The 19,818-nt window shown below is 36.2% G+C and overlaps 1 protein-coding gene across 1 annotated transcript in view; it reads right to left on the bottom strand.

Annotated features, from left to right (window-relative positions):
* The window catches only part of ABI3BP (ABI family member 3 binding protein), a 144,446-nt gene that overhangs the window by 100,170 nt on the left and 24,458 nt on the right, over positions 1 to 19,818 (bottom strand). The window contains exons 2-5 of the mRNA XM_087721379.1: positions 16,095 to 16,274; positions 7,685 to 7,747; positions 2,831 to 2,963; positions 520 to 701 (exon numbers count right to left, since the gene is read on the bottom strand). Coding sequence (XP_087577505.1) covers positions 520 to 701; positions 2,831 to 2,963; positions 7,685 to 7,747; positions 16,095 to 16,274 — 558 coding nt within the window. The remainder of the gene's footprint in view (positions 1 to 519; positions 702 to 2,830; positions 2,964 to 7,684; positions 7,748 to 16,094; positions 16,275 to 19,818) is intronic.

Below are 19,818 nucleotides of genomic sequence, written 5' to 3' on the forward strand. Positions count from 1 at the left end.
TTAGAAACAGTTTTCTTGAAGAACTGTAGGAAAGATCAGTAATAGTCCTAGGACAGGGGGGAAATATAACAGAATGGATACTCTTAAGTTACTGAAACCAGACTGGAATGGGAAAGGGGAAAAAATCCAAGAGTATTTCATTCAATCTTGCTGAAGGACTGGGAAAAGGACCAGCTCTTCAAAACCGTTCTTACAACAGCAGGGTCATGGCCATGCAAATCATGGTGTAACCTCAACCTAGAAGGCATGCTTCCAGCTTAATTTAAAGAATTAGAGCATACTAACTATGCCATATTCAATTGGACAGTCAGATAATATGAAGATAGTTTATCTAGTCTGGGTGTTATTCATGTGTGGTTATGTTATGTGGTTATGTTCCTCTTTTAAATTATGTGTTCTTTTAAAAATCATTAGCCTCATAGATTCTTTTTGGAATCAGACAGGTTTAAATCCAGTCAATAAGTAAACAAATCTGGATTTTTAAGCAGTAAAAGTTTGAAACCATTACAAATTACTTACCAGGTATAACCATTTTGTAAATGAAACTCTTACTCCATATCCCATCATCTGTATTGTCTTTCACCCCAAATTCATAAATAGTGTTGGGTTTCAAATTATCCACCACTGTTTCTGTAGTTGGACAAAGCTGCAGGATCCATTTGTCTTTCTTGTCCTTTTCTCTGTAGCGCACTGTATAAAATCTAGACAATAACAATAAATATAAATTTTCAATCTGACAAAAATGAATGACATTGTGTATATCTTTGCTAAAAGCAGAATATAAATTTATTGTGTATTGTCACAAACTTTGTGGTTTTTTTTACTTCAAACATTCTTGAATTGAGGGAATTGTGGGAAAAGGAACCTGAGATGGTGAGGTTTGAGATATTAGAGTAATCTCATTATCTAAATTGAGTTAAATGCCTTGAATCAGTTCAATCCAACTATCCAGACTCAGGCAAATCTGATCAGTGCTCCCCCATACAGTTTTCTTAGCGACCAGGCTATATTAACTGACCTACATTATGCTCTATGGCATAGGTCTCCAAATCTTTCAGTTTGAGGGCCACATTGGACATTTCACAAATATTCAAGGGCCAGAAAAAATAATGTTATAAATGAGTGAATAAAATGTAATGGAATGAATTGTTTTATTTTGCTCAATAGAATATGATTTCCAACAACAGCAAAAAAGAAAATGGGACAGCTACAAAGAAGCAATGCTGTGCTTGTATGGACAAATGATATAAGAAAAATACTCTGAAGAAATAATAAATTAATAACTGCAGATGAGAAAAGAAGGCCGTTCTTTATAACTTTAATTTAAACAAATTTTACAAATTTATGTAAAAAGAGAATTGCTCTATAGAAATAACAAAATTTCTTTCATTTTATTGTAAATATCTCTGCAAATACAGAAGCTTTTAAACTTTCCATTAAAACATAATCTACTTTTCTCATCTGCCAGTGCTATTTCTCTGTGTAATGTGTAATCATCATATATTTAATAACAAAATCTCTTTTTTGCGAACATAATTTTAGGAACTTGCTTGTGGCATAAACATATTAATATGTATATAACATTTCCTCATGAATTATGACAATTCCCATTTAATCTAGCCATTTTTATTTAATCCCAACATAATAAAAAATCAGCTTCAAAGCATCATAGAAACTATGTGAACAAATATGTTGAAATAGCACTTTATCTACATCAGCATACAAACAACAGCATTAGCAACTTAGATAGAGGCCACATGATACATTCCTGGCTGAATTATTGTCAGTTGTGGGTTTGTTATGTGACTGACTCTCAAATTACAGTGCTGTTACATTATTCTTTCATTTAAAAAAAATGTATAGCATACTACTTAGAACTGATTATATTCTCTAAAAAAATTTCCCCCAACTATTTACTTTTGTCTTACTATTTGTAATTTGTTTTACTTCACTTACAATCCTTTATTATCATTGTTATTTTTCTTACTTATTTGACGTCTATTGACCTTATTCTTCATTCATTTAGCAGTAGTGAAGATATGAATCTGTTTACAAGTTTATTCAATTTACCCCATCAAAGATAGCTGAATGATATCATTTGTAATTGTATAGGGCACGAGAGATTACAGAACTAAATGATATTGTGGCTATATGAGGTCTAGGTAAAACAGAATAAATGTAGTTCAGAAAAGGATAATAGTAAATAGTTTCACTTAGTTGTTTCATTATATAAAAAGTGTATGGTCACAGTGATTTATATGAGTCTCTTAGTGTTATGTATTGTATATAGTGTATAGTTGTCAATTGAAGCTCTCATTCTGCTCCTCTGTTGGAGCGGGAAATTTCTCTCTTCTAATTAGTTGTTTGGCTGATCAGTTTCCTATAAAAGGAGTTCTGTCAGCCAGGGGGTTTCAGTTGCTTCACAGGCAGTATTGAATAAAGATGGGTTAGAAATCACTCTGGCCTTGCCTCCGTTCATCGCCCAGAACTTAACAATTATTGTTCTATTTATTCCCTTGATAGGTTAGGCTGAGAGGATGTGACTGTCCAAAGTTATCTAGTGAGTTTTTGTGGTTGAGGATGGACACAAAGCTGGTCCTGCGTAGTCTGAAATCTTAACCGTTATAACACACTATCTTTTAAATATATTTAATACGTGGCAAAGTTGCTCAGAGTAAAGACACTTTTACCTTCACTAAAAGAAACAAAGCAAGAGCTTAATTATTATAGTACAGATCTATCCAAACAGTAATTTCATGAATATAACACATTTTTGCATATAAACAGGTGTATTGTGGAAAAACATTATAGTACCAGTCCATTCCATTACCTGTCATTTGGACAGTTATTCATTGTGGTCCAATCATGCTTTGGATTGACTAATATCCCCCACGATAGAAAAACAGATGTTGGAGTTAAAGTGCCTATTACAAGCTGAAGGGGTTTCTGTGTCTTTGTTTTACCTATATAAGAAATATAAAATTGCATATTGTTTTTTAGATAGATAGATAGATAGATAGATAGATAGATAGATAGATAGATAGATATACTGTTTATTAAAAGGCTTTTAATATAAGAAATATAAAATTGCATATTGTTTTTTAGATAGATAGATAGATAGATGATAGATAGATATATAGATAGATAGATAGATAGATAGATAGATAGATAGATAGATAGATAGATAGATATACTGTTTATTAAAAGGCTTTTAAATTTATCATATAAAATTTATATGGTCTGTATACTATGAACAAATAGTAACCAACATACCTTTTTTCATCATTTCTAAAATCAGATATTGATGAGAACGGTCCAAATCATAATGGATGAATTATTTTCAATTAAGAATCATTTAATTTAAAACTAGTAAGATTACATCTCTTATATTTCAAAATGATACAGTCAAGGGCAGATATTTATTGTCAAAATTCCTATTATAGAACCTGATGATAATCAAAACCAGATAACATTGTTTACTCTGCATATTCAATTACTCATAATTCTTTCCCTACAGAACGCTTTGGGCAATAATTTCACATCTATATTCCAACACGTGAGAAGTAATGTAATGCTTCATCTGCCAAATCACTTTCTATCTACAATCATTCATAGGTCATACACAATTGTTTATGGCAGAAACTTTTGTGTATATACTACTCCCCATTGCCAACAATTAAACTGTTCTCATGGAAGATCCTTCATTCCTGTTATAACATGACTTTCTATAGGAAATGACTGCTCAATGTAACCAGCCACTAAAACTTGAGGAATATAAATTGGAACTTGAATGTTGCAGCTATCCAATTCACATGCCCAGTCTTTATTCTTGATCAAAGTTATTCATGAATAAGTTGAACACAGTTCTATTTTTTTTAAAGGCCACTTAGATTGTCAGTACAAATTCATCAAAAGGAAAGGTTCATTTCACCTATAATATCTCTTTGATAGCAAGTACTACAGTCACAAGAGAGCACATTATTTACATGATTCTATTCCTGAGGGAAAGTGTGGTGGGATTCTGTCATTCTTTGAGTGGAGGCATTCTCACAAGCAAAAAAAGTTGTCTATGCTCAGAACTTTCACAAGTTTAGCAATATGCAGGTTGGTTTACTGTTAACATGAGTCTTGTATATCAATAGACATATGTTCAATATATATATTTCTATTGAGAAAGAGCCCCACTTTATGAGTCAAGGGTGTCATGAGTGTATAGTAAAAAATAAACCCAAGATGGTGGCAGTGATGGTGCATTTGAAGCTCTGCCTATTTTTCATTTCATGTGTGTCCTACACACAGTGGACATAAAAGCAAATGAGACTTTGACCATAGTATCTTTGCTGGCACTTTGTTGCAAATACCCTTGTTATTAAGGCAGTACTCAGAGGTATTCAATCCATATTAGGTGAACTAGGTGGGGAAAAATCCATATTAGGTGAACTAGGCTGTCATGTAAGTACCAAAACTGAGTATAGTAATGCCAAATGTTAGGAGAAAAAGTGATTTTAAAAATACAAATATATATTTGATGATGGAGGGTTTCAACTGCTAGTAACTAGTTTAGGGCTGCAATTGTTTATATTTTAGGAGAATTAATGAAACTAATGAAGCTTAAAAATACATAGTTGTAGACATACTGTATAGCGAATTGCACATTCAATTGAACTTTAACATTTATTTCTGTGTATCAGATTTCCCCGCTTTAATTTCTAATTCATTCTTCCTTCGTACCTTTAAATATGTGTTTGTTTGCGTATGTGTGTGCATACATCTATGCCAAATTTTGCATCTCCAAATGTCCCTTTCTTGATTCCTTGATTCCTGCTTACTTTTATGAGAGCACTCTAAACAATATATTTGTCTGTCTTTTAACAACAACAAAATGCAATTTCTGCTCCTTGGGTTTTGAGTAGAATATGTATATATCTCATAAGATTTTGGGTTGAGTTGTAAGAAGTGCTAAAAGGCATACTTGGTTTTTGTTGTTGTTGTTTAAAGATATGTAGTGGTTTTATTTCCGTGAAGCATTTCCCAGACATATTGGCTTACAGCTTCTATTTTGTTATGCAAAACTCAGACAAATTTAAAAAAAAAGTGAAATGCTTGTGCCGTTTTTTTGTGTCTACTAAATAAATATTATTCATTAATTAGAGTCAAGTGAGTTGCTCATGGAAAGAGGCCAATACCTGGCAATGCTGGCCACATATTAGCATCAGTAAAACTGAAAGGGAACTTCTTACTTTATTCCCCAAGAAGAAATATCTGTACAGACATACTTAGACAACTAGGAAGAGCTTGCAAAGCAATTAGTGAATCTTGGAAAAGATGTAGTTGCTTTAACAGTTTGTAGAGCAGTGCTTTGTTTTAGCTAACACAATTTACAAAGCATCTAAGCTAAATGTTTTAGCTTAATACCGAAGCCCTACTCTTCATAGAGATCAGAAGAATCTCTCTTTTTTCCCCCACCAAGTCAGCTTTTGTTGTATTTGTTTGTTTGTTTTTAATTTGCCTGACTAGATTTATTAAGCAGAATATTATTTTGGAATCTTTATGATCCCCTCTATTCTTCTCTGGTACACATCCTTCATTTTCAGGTCAGAATTCTCTACTTTTTTTCTTTTTCTAAAGCTTGTTTAACAAAACAGAGATTGAGCATTCATAAAGAGTGGTTCAAATTTCATATATAATATATGTTATCCATTTTCTTCCTTATTATTTTATTTTATGAGACAACAAATGCTGTGTCATTTGCTTAAATACTGTATTTTTATATATCAAATAAATGGATGTAATTTAGGGATATTTCTGGACTTTTAGCTTCTGATTGAGAAGTGGGTAGCAGCTGTAGTCAGAAAACCTTCTGCACAGCTTGTTTGCCAGTTGTGCTCATTCCTATGTTTTCCAAGCAGTGATGGTTAAACTATTGCAATGAACTTTGCAGAGGGTACCCTTCAGCATATGATAGAATCAATAATTGGCAAGCCTTGCTAGGTCATTGTAACATCTCTACAGCATGAGTGCACTGGTTACCAGTTGAATTCTAGGTGAAATTTGAGTTACCTGTAAGCTCTAATGTCATAGCAAATAGCTAGCTGGAGGACTGTCTCTTTCCCACAGTATCTGCCCATTGTCTGTTTTCTGAGAAGGCTAGCTTTAGTGAGATATGGATGACAAGCTTTCTTTGCCTTTTGGAACAATATCTTCTTGGTGATCCACATGACTCCCCCTTTGCCAATTTTCAACTGGCCTTTAAAATTTTGACATTATTAATACATGGGCAAACAATAGATACAAACTCAAGGTAAATCACTCCAAACTCGATTGCAGAAAATTCGACTTCAGCAACAGAGTGGTCAACGACTGGAATGCTCTACCTAACTCCATTGTTACATTCTCAAACCCCCACAGTTTCAACCTTAAACTGTCTATCGTGGACCTCACCCCATTCCTAAGAGATCGGTAAAGGGGGTTTACATAAGTGAACCAGCGTGCTACTGTCCCTGTCCTTCTGTTCTCAGTTATTTGCACTCATTTCCTTTGTTCATATCCATGGTTTTTTTACCTGTTATCTTGTACATGATTGACAAAATCAATCAATCAATCAATCAGTCAGTCAATCGATGCATGCCTCTGGGAATTATGAGGAAATTGGACAAACTTTTTTTTTGCATAGGGTTTACTGAATGTATTTGGTTTTTATTGCTGGAGTTATTTTGTATTTATTGTATTGCTTTTTCTAAACAGCAAAGACCATTCAGTTAGAGAGGCCTACAAAATAAATAAGTGCAATTCAGTTCAGTCAACTTGTCTGACCTACTTATGGCTTCATATGCAGGAAGCATGCTAATTCAAGATTGGCAGTGGCTCCTTGTCCTCACATCATTGAAATTTCAAGTTTTCATTTTTCCCTATCTTGTCCTTTCTCCCAGCTCCCTTCCCTTCAGCAGAAAGGTAAAGAAGAACCTTTCTTTCAGCTTTTCCAGTTGCTTTGAGGGCAGCTTCAATGGCCCTCTTGTACAAAAGTGAGTTTTTTTATTTTTTTATTTTTTACTCTTGGCATAAATAGCAAACATAGAGAATTAGAATAATAGCATATTGGCAGCTCCATGGAAGATAGCACTCAGCAATGGAGGCACTTATAGCAACATGAAACCTCTGCTGAAATATGTAATTGTTATGTAGTTTGTTCTCAGAGTTGATTTTTTCCCATTATCATACATGCAAATAATTGTATTAATTATTTCTCATTGTTATTAAGCCTAAGTGAAGACATGGGCATACTTGTCTCTAAATTAATAGCAGAAAATGTTATTACTCAGATTTATGAAACAACAGAGCAAACAATCTTCTGGATGCATGTCATATATGAATGGAATGATTTTTCTTTTGGTCTCTTTCCAGTATTTGGTTACATAATAAGAAAAAGCAAGAAGCTAACACAGGTTTGTTTTTATGAACAAACTCTTCAAACTCTTATAACTCTTCAAGATATTGCTGAGTTTTCTAACATTGGTTTCTTCTTTTAAAAAAGTTAAAAGTTAAATAGGTTGGTTCATGTTTTGAAATTGTACATATATTTATTATATAATAAATATATGTTATTTTTATTTATCAAATTTATATTTTGCTTAACTCTTAACTCCTGAGTTTTTATAGAAAAAATTGTTGAACAGTTTTGAAATACCTGAGCAGGATTTCTTGTTATTGGAAACTGGTCTCACTGCAATCAAGTATCTTGGCTCTGCATCTGGAAAATATAAGTTAATAACTGTTTGAAAAATCAGACAAAGAGGAAATACCTGAATAATCAAAACCATATCATATTATTTTTCCCATTATATTATTAGTGCCTCATTAACACTACATTTATGTTGTTCAAGTTCATTTTCAAAATACACAGAGAGTATAATAGCATACAAGTTTTGACTTTAAGATGTCTTGTATTTGTGGAATTTTTTAGTGATGTTTATAATAAGTATATAATGGACACGGTGGCTCAGTGGCTAAGACACTGAGCTTGTTGATCTTAAAGGTTGGCAGTTTGGCAGTTCGACTCTCTAGCGCTGCCCAGGTTCGCCTGGTGCACCAGTTGCGACCCTACCTGAACCGAGAGGCCCTCACAACAGTCACTCGTGCCCTTGTGACCTCTAGGCTGGAGTACTGCAACGTGCTCTACATGGGGCTGCCCTTGAAGAGCATCTGGCGACTTCAGCTAGTCCAGAATGCAGCTGCGCGAGCAATTGTGGGTGCACCTCGGTTCACCCACATAACACCTATCCTCCGCGAGCTGCGCTGGCTACCTGTCGATCTCCAGGTGCGCTTCAAGGTGCTACTTGCCATTCATAAAGCCCTTCATGGTAGTGGATCTGGATACTTGAGAGACCGCCTCCTGCCAATTACCTCCTCGTGACCAATTAGATCACATAGATTAGGCCTCCTCCGAATCCCATCTGCCAGTCAGTGTCGACTGGCAACCACGCGGAGGAGAGCCTTCTCGGTAGTAGCTCCGACCCTTTGGAACGATCTCCCCGTGGAGATTCGTACCCTCACCACCCTCCAGACCTTCCGCACAGCCCTTAAAATCTGGCTATCCCGTCAGGCCTGGGGCTAAAGATTGTAACCCACCCCCCACCCGAATGGTATGAATGTTGTGTTCTTTTTAATTATGTATTGTTCTTATGTGTCATTGTTTGTATCCCCCTTCCCCATGAGTTGTAAGCCGCCCTGAGTCCCCCCAGGGAAAAGGGCGGCCTATAAATAAACTTTCCAATTCCAATTTCCAATTCCAATAACGGAGTTATTTCCCGTTACTTGTCCCAGCTTCTGCCAACCAAGCATGTAAAAATACAAGTAGAAAAATAAGGACCACCTTGGTGAGAAAGTAACATTGTTCTGTGCACATTCGGCATTTACTCATGCCAGCCACATGACCATGGAGAGATCTTCAGACAGTGCTGGCTCTTCGGCTTTGAAACGGAGATGAGGACTGCCCCCTAAAGTCAGGAATGACTAACACATAGGGGAACCTTTATCTTTACATTTTTATAATAAGCATAGCATCACTGAATTGCCTAATAACCTCCTATTTCAGTAAAACAATGTTTTTAAAATCGCTCATTCACACCTTTTAATTATAAGAATCTCTTTCCCTAAATAGAATCACATGAATCTGAAAGTTTAGTTGTACAGCTTGTATTTTCCATTAGGAAGAAAGAATGAAACTGTGATTAAAGAAATCAGGAAGTTGTGAGTTGCAATAAAACAATGAAATAAATAGTGCTACTTAGAAACATGAAATCTTTCCTCTCAATAAATGATAAGGAATGAACCAGTAATTTTCAAGCAATTTTTTTTCCTTTGGAGTTTCAACACTGATAATATTTCCATTTCCATTTACAACACAGTAGGCTATAAAGTACCTAAAATATAATAAATTACTGTCCTTTTATTTGCCCCACTTTAATACTTTCCAAGCTAATTTTTGTCATTGGAGCAATTACCCAACTCTAGTTTAGCTCAATGTCATGTGAATGTATATCATAAAGATCTTATTTGCTATCAGGAAAAAAATTGATTCGATTGAAAGTATAAAAACTTTTCCAACCAAATATGGAAGCACAAAACAAGATTGATGACAAAATTAAGTTATTTAAGCACCATTATCATAAAGAGAAGCCAGTCAATTAGGTAATTATTAATTTTGAAAAAGGTAAACTATTTTGGATTACAAGAAAATATTAAATATACATTTATTGTCTTGATGTAATAGCAATCATGCACAAGGTAGTATTCTTGTAAACTAACTGCAATTTTTTGGAATAAATTCCCTGCTGACTGTACTGACTGGGAAACAGTTTCCAAATTCTTCAGAAATCGTTATTTTTTTGGAAACAAAACCAAATGTGCTGATGTTTTTACTCATATGCTAACAAATCATTAATGGATTTTATATTGACTGGAAAAACACATGGTAACAGGCAATAAATTCATTTAATCTTTCTAGTGAAACTTCAAGTCACCAGCTTAATCACAATAAAAACTGATTAAAACAATATTTGGAGAGAGAAAAGGATTTTTTACATAGTAATGTGTGGGTAAATAGATATAATTTCTCATTGGATAAGAGGCAGGGTTTTAATTAAAATATTTTTTAAAAAAAATTAACCAAAATGTCTATCTTAAACTCCATACTTATTCAAGTTATATTGGACAAAAATATAACTTGAAATATTTTGAACGGTGATTTAATTAAGGAAATAAAAATTACTTGGAATTAGTTAGAACTTTAAGATAGTAAACATTTTAATCATCCTATTGTATGCACAGAATTCAGGAATTTCAGGTCATGTGTAAGTCCTTCCAGGTAGACCAATCAACTTCCTGAGAAAGTAGAAATTATTTTTATTGAAATTGGCTATAATGATATGTCACCTTCTTTCCTGACTTATAGTTCAGTGAATTAGGCACATGTCTGAGTTACTTTTAAATATTTTGTACTGAAAATATGTTTTGCTACTTAGCAATGGAACTTACATTCCTCTGACATCATTTTTCTTACTCTCTATAGCAAGTATGGAAGGAAACTGTGGAAACATTGGATATGTTTAAGAATTAGATATGTTTCCTCTGAAGACTCAGGGTAGATTAGGCAGAGCCTTATCTCAGGCTCTAATATTTAGGTTGACTACTGATACATCTATTTACCTCATCCATTTCTTCCTTTCCCTCCTAAAGTAACCTCTGTTAACATTAGAGCGGCTCTATGTTTATAGACCAGTAGTAGATCAACTTATATAGGGAGAGATTCTTTTCCAGATCATAATCACCATATGCTGTTAAGGATAAAGATGTACAAAGAGAAAAATGTGTCGTTCCAAAATGTATATTTTTCCAATTTTTTTGTGAAATACACAAGAAGTTTATCAAAACCATTAACACTGGGAATCACAGACTTCACATTATGCACAGGATCTTAAAGGTTTATCATTTAACTACATTTTAGGTCTCACACCAGGAATCAGTGGTAAATCTCACCTCTTCAGAACGTCAACCCTTATTTGGAAGTGGCTTAATTTGTAAGAAGACTGTGTTTATTGCCAACAAGAAGATGTATACATTTTACATAACAGGCATTTTGCTGTGATGTAGTGGAAAGAAATCTAAACCTGTATATAATTCTATGCCCCAGAGTTTAAAACAGGCTTTTTCCTCCCACCATTCCAGCTTATGGATATTTGGCCATTCATCTGATGGTCTTGGGAATATTTTTACACAATGTATGTTTATATGAAAGTTCTTTCTAGACAGGCAGACGTATACTGAATTATTTTTTGATAGATTAAGTATGCCTGTAATGTTGCATTGTTGCTCAGTTTCCTTGAATTCCCTGCATGTCTTGTAATTCTTGCAGATTTATTGGAATAGTTTATCCTATGTTTTAATAAAGTAAGAATCGGAAAAACATAGTGCTGATTTTAGTATTTTGGTCTGATCAATAGAAAAGATGTAACATGGGGGGAAACCTTACCATCTTCATCTCCTGCAAGTATATCAAACATGGTACTTTCTTCTTTTTGTAAAGAATAGCTTTTTTAATTCTTAGTGTTTGCTTTTACATAACAATCTTGGAAAGCAATATGGGTTTTGTCCAAAACTGACAAATCACTATTTTCCATCTGTATACTATGTGGAAACTCACTGAACTCTAGTGATGTTAATGCTTGGCAAGAAATATCATGTAATTATTTCACTATGTCCTTAGTCTATTACATTTTATTCTGTAAGATGTCTTCATTTTTTCACACTCACTTTTAAGAGGTAATAACTGATATTGAAGAAATATTGTATATATTCAACTATGCATGTATGTATGTATGTTACAGTATGTATGTATGTATGTATGTATGTATGTATGTATGTATGTATATATGTATGTATTGTTTACTATCTGCTTTTAATAGCTTGCTGATCTCTTTGTGCCGAGAAAGACTATCTTGACTCCAGCCTAGATCCTCATCATGATATAAAGTTTTCTTGGCCATAATATGGATGCAGTTTGTTAGAGCATTCTCCGGGTTGATTTTTTTTAAAAAGGTTGTAGCGTATTGTCATGGAATTTATAGGTGCCAACATGGACTGGCCTAGCTTAACTTTTTGAAACAGTCAGGGTCACACAAATACCGTACTTCTTTAATCCCTTCAGGTACATTATAACCACACAATTCTTGACACATCTTTATGCCCAGGGCTTTTCCTTAGAATTGTTTAATAACAATGTTTTCTGATTGTGTTTTTATTTATTAAATTCTGATTCTATTGTGTCATTTGTAGACTGATGCCAGTCTATTGCCCAATTGTTTAATTTGGACTCTATTCTCTCTGCATGGGGTATTTTAAAATCATGCAGTTATTGAGCATTGTGTCATAACTGGACTATTTTAAATTTTATTTTCCTTTTGCAAATAACAATACAGTGTGTACATGTGATTTTACAAAGCAGTGGAAATGTGTTCAAACTGATTTATATGGGCTTACAGTTATTGAAAGTTTACCCAGAAGTTAACACACACCACAAAGGAAGACGTTTATAGGGACGGTATCTCACTGACCAAAAGTACTATTCAATATTCTGCTAACTTTGGGTCTTCTGCTGAAAAGAAGTAACTAGGAGAATATAGCAATTATGATAATAAACAGTCTGTTTGACTAACCATCACCCTTTCTCCTTGAATTACCATTGATGCTCTAAGGCCAGGCACTTGTTTGAAGAACTTCTTAATATATATTGAAATAATTCAGGAGAGTTGTGTAACAAATTCCAGGATGTTGTTTTAAGATTCAGATACAATGAACACACAATTAGGGCAAGTACTAGAAAAGATTCATTTTATATTTTAAACTAAATCTTGCAGAATAAGTGCAATATAAAGTGAATAACCTTATATGCTGGCCAGGAACCACCATATATTAGAGTGGGCAAATTTGTGGACCTTCTGTGCATGTGGCCTTATTCTGGGATCTTGATTTATATTTAAACTTATTGTATAACAATAATGTAGATGTGTGTAAAGGTAAAGGTTCCCCTCATACATATGTGCTAGTCATTCCCAATTCTAGGGTACAGTGCTCATATCCATTTCAAAGATGAAGAGCCAGCGCTGTCCGAAAATGTCTCTATGGTCATGTGGCCAGCATGATTAAATACCAAAAGTGCAGGAATGTTGTTACTGTCCCATCAAAGTGGTCCCTATTTTTCTACTTGCATTTTTAGGTGCTTTTGAACTGCTAGGTTGGCAGAATCTGGGCAAGTAACAGGAGCTCACTCCATTAAGCGGAGCTAGGGGAACCACCAAATTGTCAACCTTTCTGATCGACAAGCTCAGCATCTTAGCCACTGAATCACTGTGTTCTTTTTAGATATGTATATACTTTCCTAATTGCATTGTAGATATTATTTTTGTTAATATACTTTATGAGAATATACTCATAAAGTTAATTCAGTTAGCAATAGAAAAAGCACTTAGATTTATATACTGCTTCATAGTGCTTCACAGCACTCTTGAAGCATTTTACAGAATCAGCCTCTTGCCTCCAACAACCTGGGTCCAGGGGTGGATTATAGCAGTCAATACTACTGGTTTGTTGCGCACGCATGCGCAGTACAATAAAAATTGTTCTGTGCATGAACAGAAGTAAAAAAAAGATGGTGGCGCCATAGACGCCACCTGGAGAACCAGTTTGGGGGCTTGGCAGGAGGCCTGGATCACTGCCAGTTCCAATGACCCAGGCCACCAAACTACTACTGGTTCAGCAGAACCGGTCCAAACTGGTAGGAGCCCACCACTGCCTGTGTCCTCATTTTACTGACATCAAAAGGATGATAGGCTGAGTCAGCCTTAAGCCAGTCAGGATCAAACTCCTGCAATACTGCATTCTAACCACTGCACCACCATGGCTCAATCCTGTCAAAACAAACTAAGTTAGTTTTCTATGCCAGCAGCATCCTAACCATCTTTCCCTAAGTGGTTTGTTATCCAAATACATTTTAAACATTTTATATTTTGTAAACTCTTTGGGAAGAATTTGTGCTCTAATTGAATAGGTTATAATACACCAGTCTATGTCTTCAGAGATCAATTTTGGTTTAATTTTGGAGATGCTGCCTATATGATTCTTCATATAGAATTATAGATGATGGCTAGACAAAAATGGGCATCTGCAGGGATTACGGAATTTTAAAAGATGGTACCAATCCACTTCATTTGTACTTGTGACACTACATGAGTGGTAGCGCTTAAGTTATTATACCTTGCACATTTTGTCATTTTGATGAAATTTTCATGAATGAGTATCACTGCATATAGTTTTTTAACCATATGGGGAATTATATTCTGTTTAGCATCATCCACATTTTCAGTATATGATATTTCAGATTTTATAAAATGTTGTTGCTAATATAAGGTGTGTGTAAAATCTGCCACTATTGTACATTTTACAGTAAATGCAGTGAAAATAAGATTTACTTTTGAAGACTACAATCTCTCTTCCAAAATAATCTCAAATTTTCAGTGTAGTTTGTGTATCATTTTGGACTGAATTGTACCCGGAAGATTAGCATGGTTCTTTCTGTCATCAGTTTTAGGCATGTTGCATTTCAAAATATTTACATTTGCTGTTCTATTTTTCTATTATAAGGGCAATGCTTTTATTCTATTTTTGTTTTACAAATCTGCATGCTGATATAATTATAGGGTTTCTTGCATGGGTTTGGGCTAGAAGACCTCCAAGGTCTGTCCCAACTTTGGTGTTCTGTTAATTTTTTTGTTGTTGTTTTCATTGACTAATATAAAACTATTTTTATTGCAAAAGGTTTACTTGCAAATTGATGCACTTGTAAATTATAATTGAGTATAATATTCTAGATTTTATAAAGGTAAGGAGGTCTGCTCCTCCTAGTGGTGCCACTAGGATACTGCCCACCCACCAGGGCAGTGCTTAGTTGAACCCAGACCAAACTGACATCAGGCCCAGGCAATAAGCCGGTTGGTCAGGATTGGTGTGTTTTTTTTGTGTCTGTGTGTGTGGTTTTTTTTGCAACCAATGGATCTACCGCCATATCCATCAACAATTCTAAAGTTTATAAAGACTGTGAATTTATTTTCTTCATTACTATGAGGAACTCCCTGGCAAGTGTTTAATTTGGTTGTATATCTTGATTAGTTTAATCATAGGGGAAAACATATAAATGGTTTCCAAAATGTATTTAATTGCAAAGTATCTATTGGATATATTTGCTCTAAAAGGAGAAAAAGTCTCGTGCAGTACAATGCTAAGTATTCACAAGGGTTTCCAACCTTAGAAATCCATCTCGGAAAACATAGATTTAAACTTGCCAAAAATAGCTAGAAGGCATTTAAATTTTCCAGACCAACTACTTCTCCATTCTGAACATTTGTTTATCACAGCTGACTATGGAAACACTTATGGTAGTATGAGATAAAATTTGCCCTGATGTTTGCCAGCAGTTCCTTTGAGGATCTCTAAAGTTTCATGAATATTACTCACCAAGTGCAAAGTTCTTACTTGCAATAATCTGCCTTAAGAAGAAACTGACATTGTATTGCAAAAAGCAGCAAACAAGAGTTTCTGAATTTATCAGAGCTATCTAGTAATTATATAGATTTTTGCAGCACAGATCTGTTAGTTCTGATTTAATATTAAGCCTAAATTTAAATTTGCTTCAGGTGATTAGTGCTAAGTCTTGTAACATAAGTTGCAGATCAAGAAATTATTGACTAACTGCCATCTTTATCTTGGAAAAAAAGCTTGTGTCCTTAATTTACTTAACATTTGCAATAGTGTTCAATTAGCCTGTTTCCTTTACATATTCAGATATTTAGAAAAACATGAGTAATTGGAAACATGCAAACAAACAAACAAACATCTTTCAGAATATAAAAACAACTGTATTGGTAACACATATGGGTTCTTTTCCTTTCAAAGCCTCATCTATCTTCGAGACCAAACAAATCATTACACAATGATTTGTGCAATCATTAAAAAAAAACCAATCTGTAAATTGTAAATAGCCTTACCAACTTCAGTCATGTACATTTTCCCATTAGATGGTAGGGGAATATACTGGTTAGAGAAGAAACTGCTTCCATATCCCAGGACGAAGCCTTCAAGTTTAGACATTGGAGTTGGACGGATGTATCTCATGCACACTGCATCACTGGTTACATTGATCTGAACTTTCAGGCTATGTTTTTTAACTAAATGTAGCAAAAGAACAAGAGAAAGACAGATGTTATTACAGCATAAAATAATCGCTATTGATATTCACTGTATATTCAGACACACAAATGGAGGGTAGAACTATAGATGATTAGGAATCATTAGTATGGCATTTCAATAGATAGTTTGAAATTATACTATGTAAGCAAAATAATGACTGACATTACACATGAATTGTCTTGTTTTGTTTGCAATGATTCGTTCATAAGAGTCATGTCATGAGCCGAGGTGGCGCAGTGGTTAAATGCAGCACTGCAGGCTACTTCAGCTGACTGCAGTTCGGCTGTTCAAATCTCACCGGCTCAGGGTTGACTCAGCCTTCCATCCTTCCGAGGTGGGTAAAATGAGGACCCGTATTGTTGTTGGGGGCAATATGCTGATTCTGTAAACCGCTTAGAGAGGGCTGAAAGCCCTATGAAGCGGTATATAAGTCTAACTGCTATTGCTATTGCTATGTTATCAAAAAAAATTTGGTAATTCTTCTCAGTGTGAACTATATAAAAATAGGACAAGGAATAATAAATCCAAAGTGAGGTTATATATTAAACTGAGCAATATTAATTGTGCTGCAATTCAGTCACAAGTTATACCAAATAGTATGTATGATTTTTAAAATGTTGACAATCTTATGAAATGCAGCACTAGAAAGTATACCGTATATACTCGAGTATAAGCCGAGTTTTTCAGCCTACTTTTTGGGCTGAAAAAAGCCGGCTCGGCTTATACTCGAGTCTACAACTGGATCCGGCAGTGCTGTTGCCTGTTGGAGGAGGAGGGGATTCCTTCCTGCGAGACCCCGTCCAGAAAAATGCAGGGAGCGGCATTTGTGGGAACTCCGGCCGCTGCCCACCCGTGGGGAGAGAGGGAAGAGCCCCGAGCGAGCCGCCTCAGTTTGGCAACCAAACCCATCCAGCCTTTTACCTCCCGTCCCCCCGCCCGCCCGCTCGCAGCCCCCTCTCCGGGCTGGCGCCAACTCCTCCCCGTGCCCGGCCTCCAGCCGAGGCAAGTCGGTGTCTCTTTAAGCTAGAGAGAGGAGGGGAGGGAAGGCAGGGACCAGCCAGCTGACAATGGGCCGGAGCGGCTGAGTTGGAGCAAATTCCGCGGCGGAGGCGGCGTCCCAGCTCCAGCGGCTCCGAGGCGAGCGGCTTGGCCCTTCCGCTGGGCGCTCGGAGATGAAGGTGCGCTGGCGCTGAGTTGAGCGGCGAGCTTGCTGAGCGCGCGGCTCCGGGAAGCCCCCCTTCTCCTCCCTGCTGGAAGCCGAGCGAGCCCCGCCGCCCACGGACTCCCGCGGCCGCCCCAGGGCTCCGGGAGGCAGGACCCGGAGGCAGCCCAGCCCTGCCGCCACCCCGCGCCCTCCACCCGCTGCGCGAGAGGGGACCCCGCTTTCCCCTTGCCGGATGCGTCCCTGGTGGAGCTGAGCCATGCGGCGGAGGCTCCCGCTCTAGTTCCGGAGCTTGCTGTGCCTCTGGCCGGTCCTGGTGGGACCCGCGGCAGGTAAGAGGCGCCGTCGAGCGCCTCGTACAATGATTTATGTATGAGGTTTAAGTGACTGAGACACACTCCTGGCTACGCAGCAATGTTATTTCTGACTTAGTATACTATGAAATCCCCCAAATCCTCCCCACTCCAGGGGAAGGATACTATGAAATCCCCCAAATCCTCCCCACTCCAGGGGAAGGATACTATGAAATCTACATTTCCTCCCCACTCCAGGGGAAGGATACTATGAAATCCCCCAAATCCTCCCCACTCCAGGGGTAGGATACTATGAAATCCACATTCCCTCCCCACTACAGGGGTAGGATACTATGAAATCCCCCAAATCCTCCCCACTCCAGGGGAAGGATACTATGAAATCCCCCAAATCCTCCCCACTCCAGGGGAAGGATACTATGAAATCCACATTCCCTCCCCACTACAGGGGTAGGATACTATGAAATCCCCCAAATCCTCCCCACTCCAGGGGAAGGATACTATGAAATCCACATTTCCTCCCCACTCCAGGGGAAGGATACTATGAAATCCCCCAAATCCTCCCCACTCCAGGGATAGGATACTATGAAAGCCACATTCCCTCCCCACTACAGGGGTAGGATACTGCAAAATCCCCAATTCCTCCCCACTCCAGGGGAAGGATACTATGAAAGCCACATTCCCTCCCCACTCCAGGGGTAGGATACTGCAAAATCCCCAATTCCTCCCCACTCCAGGGGAAGGATACTATGAAATCCCCAATTCCTCCCCACTCCAGGGGAGGAAATAAATATTCAAAAACATTATTGGTATCTATTTTTATTTTTGAAATTTACCGGTAGCTGCTGCATTTCCCATCCTAGGCTTATACTCGAGTCAATAACTTTTCCAGGTTTTTGTGGTAAAATTAGGTGCCTCGGCTTATATTCGGGTCGGCCTATACTCGAGTATATACGGTAATACTATATAGTGTCCACAGTCAGTTTTGTGTCAATTTTATCTACATAGTCAGCAATTTCTTGAATTTGTTTGCAATATATTTATTTATCATACTCATTAGCTCTATTTCCTATCACCAAGGTGCTCAAAGTAATGTGTAACCAATAAACACTAAAAGAATGCAGATACAAATTAAAATGTCAGGCAGTTACCATTAAATAAAGAAATAGGTTATTAGCCAATAAACAGATTGCCGACCAAATCAAAATCTGATAGAGAAATCTGGTCATTGTTAGCTGTTGAGATATTTATCAATTTGACACATCACACTGTCCAGAGACATTGTTGTAATTTACCGTAACCTTACCTAAACATCCATAAACTATACTGTCATGTACACTACAGGTTGTGGAGTCCTACATGCTAATACCAAGTAGTAGGTAGTAAATTATTCTTTTGAATAATATTCTTGTCATGAAATAGGTGTAATTTAATCCAGTTGTAAATGTTAATATGTTAGCCAAAAACACTAAAAGATAATATTCAGCTCACTGAAGATCTGGATTTTTTTTTAAAATGCATTCCTCAATTCAGCACTTTGCAATGCATTCTCTTGTTTAAGCACAACATCAACTTTACGAATATATGCTGTCATTTAAAATAACAATAGGACTACTATATGCACTGATAAATATTCTAAGGAAATTCAATATTGGTTAATCCCTAGAGTCAAGAGATCTTAGTTCCCCTTTTTAGTTTTTGGAACATATAAAATATCTTTTGATGTAGAAGTTAGAGTGAGGCCATACCACATATGGCTTTGGTTGTGGGTTTTTATTTTTATTTTATTTTTCAGTTTTTACTTTGCTGAGTTTCTACAAACATATACCAGGTCTTTACCTCGTTATGGGTCATGCAAAACCTTAAAATACAAAAAAATGACATTGTTTAAGTCTGCATTAAAGAGAATGAAATGATATGCTGAAATAACAATTCTGGAATGTACCATTATATATAATTAGGGACAGAGAAAAGAAAACAAAAGTAATTTTGAAGTAGTATATAAGCTTCTTTTTCATAAACAAAAAAGAAAGATAAATATTTTGTGTG

This window comes from Thamnophis sirtalis, unplaced genomic scaffold, assembly GCF_051295495.1.
Source record: "Thamnophis sirtalis isolate CommonGarterSnake01/CBP01778 unplaced genomic scaffold, rThaSir2_p1.2 scaffold_8, whole genome shotgun sequence".
NCBI lineage: Eukaryota > Metazoa > Chordata > Lepidosauria > Squamata > Natricidae > Thamnophis > Thamnophis sirtalis.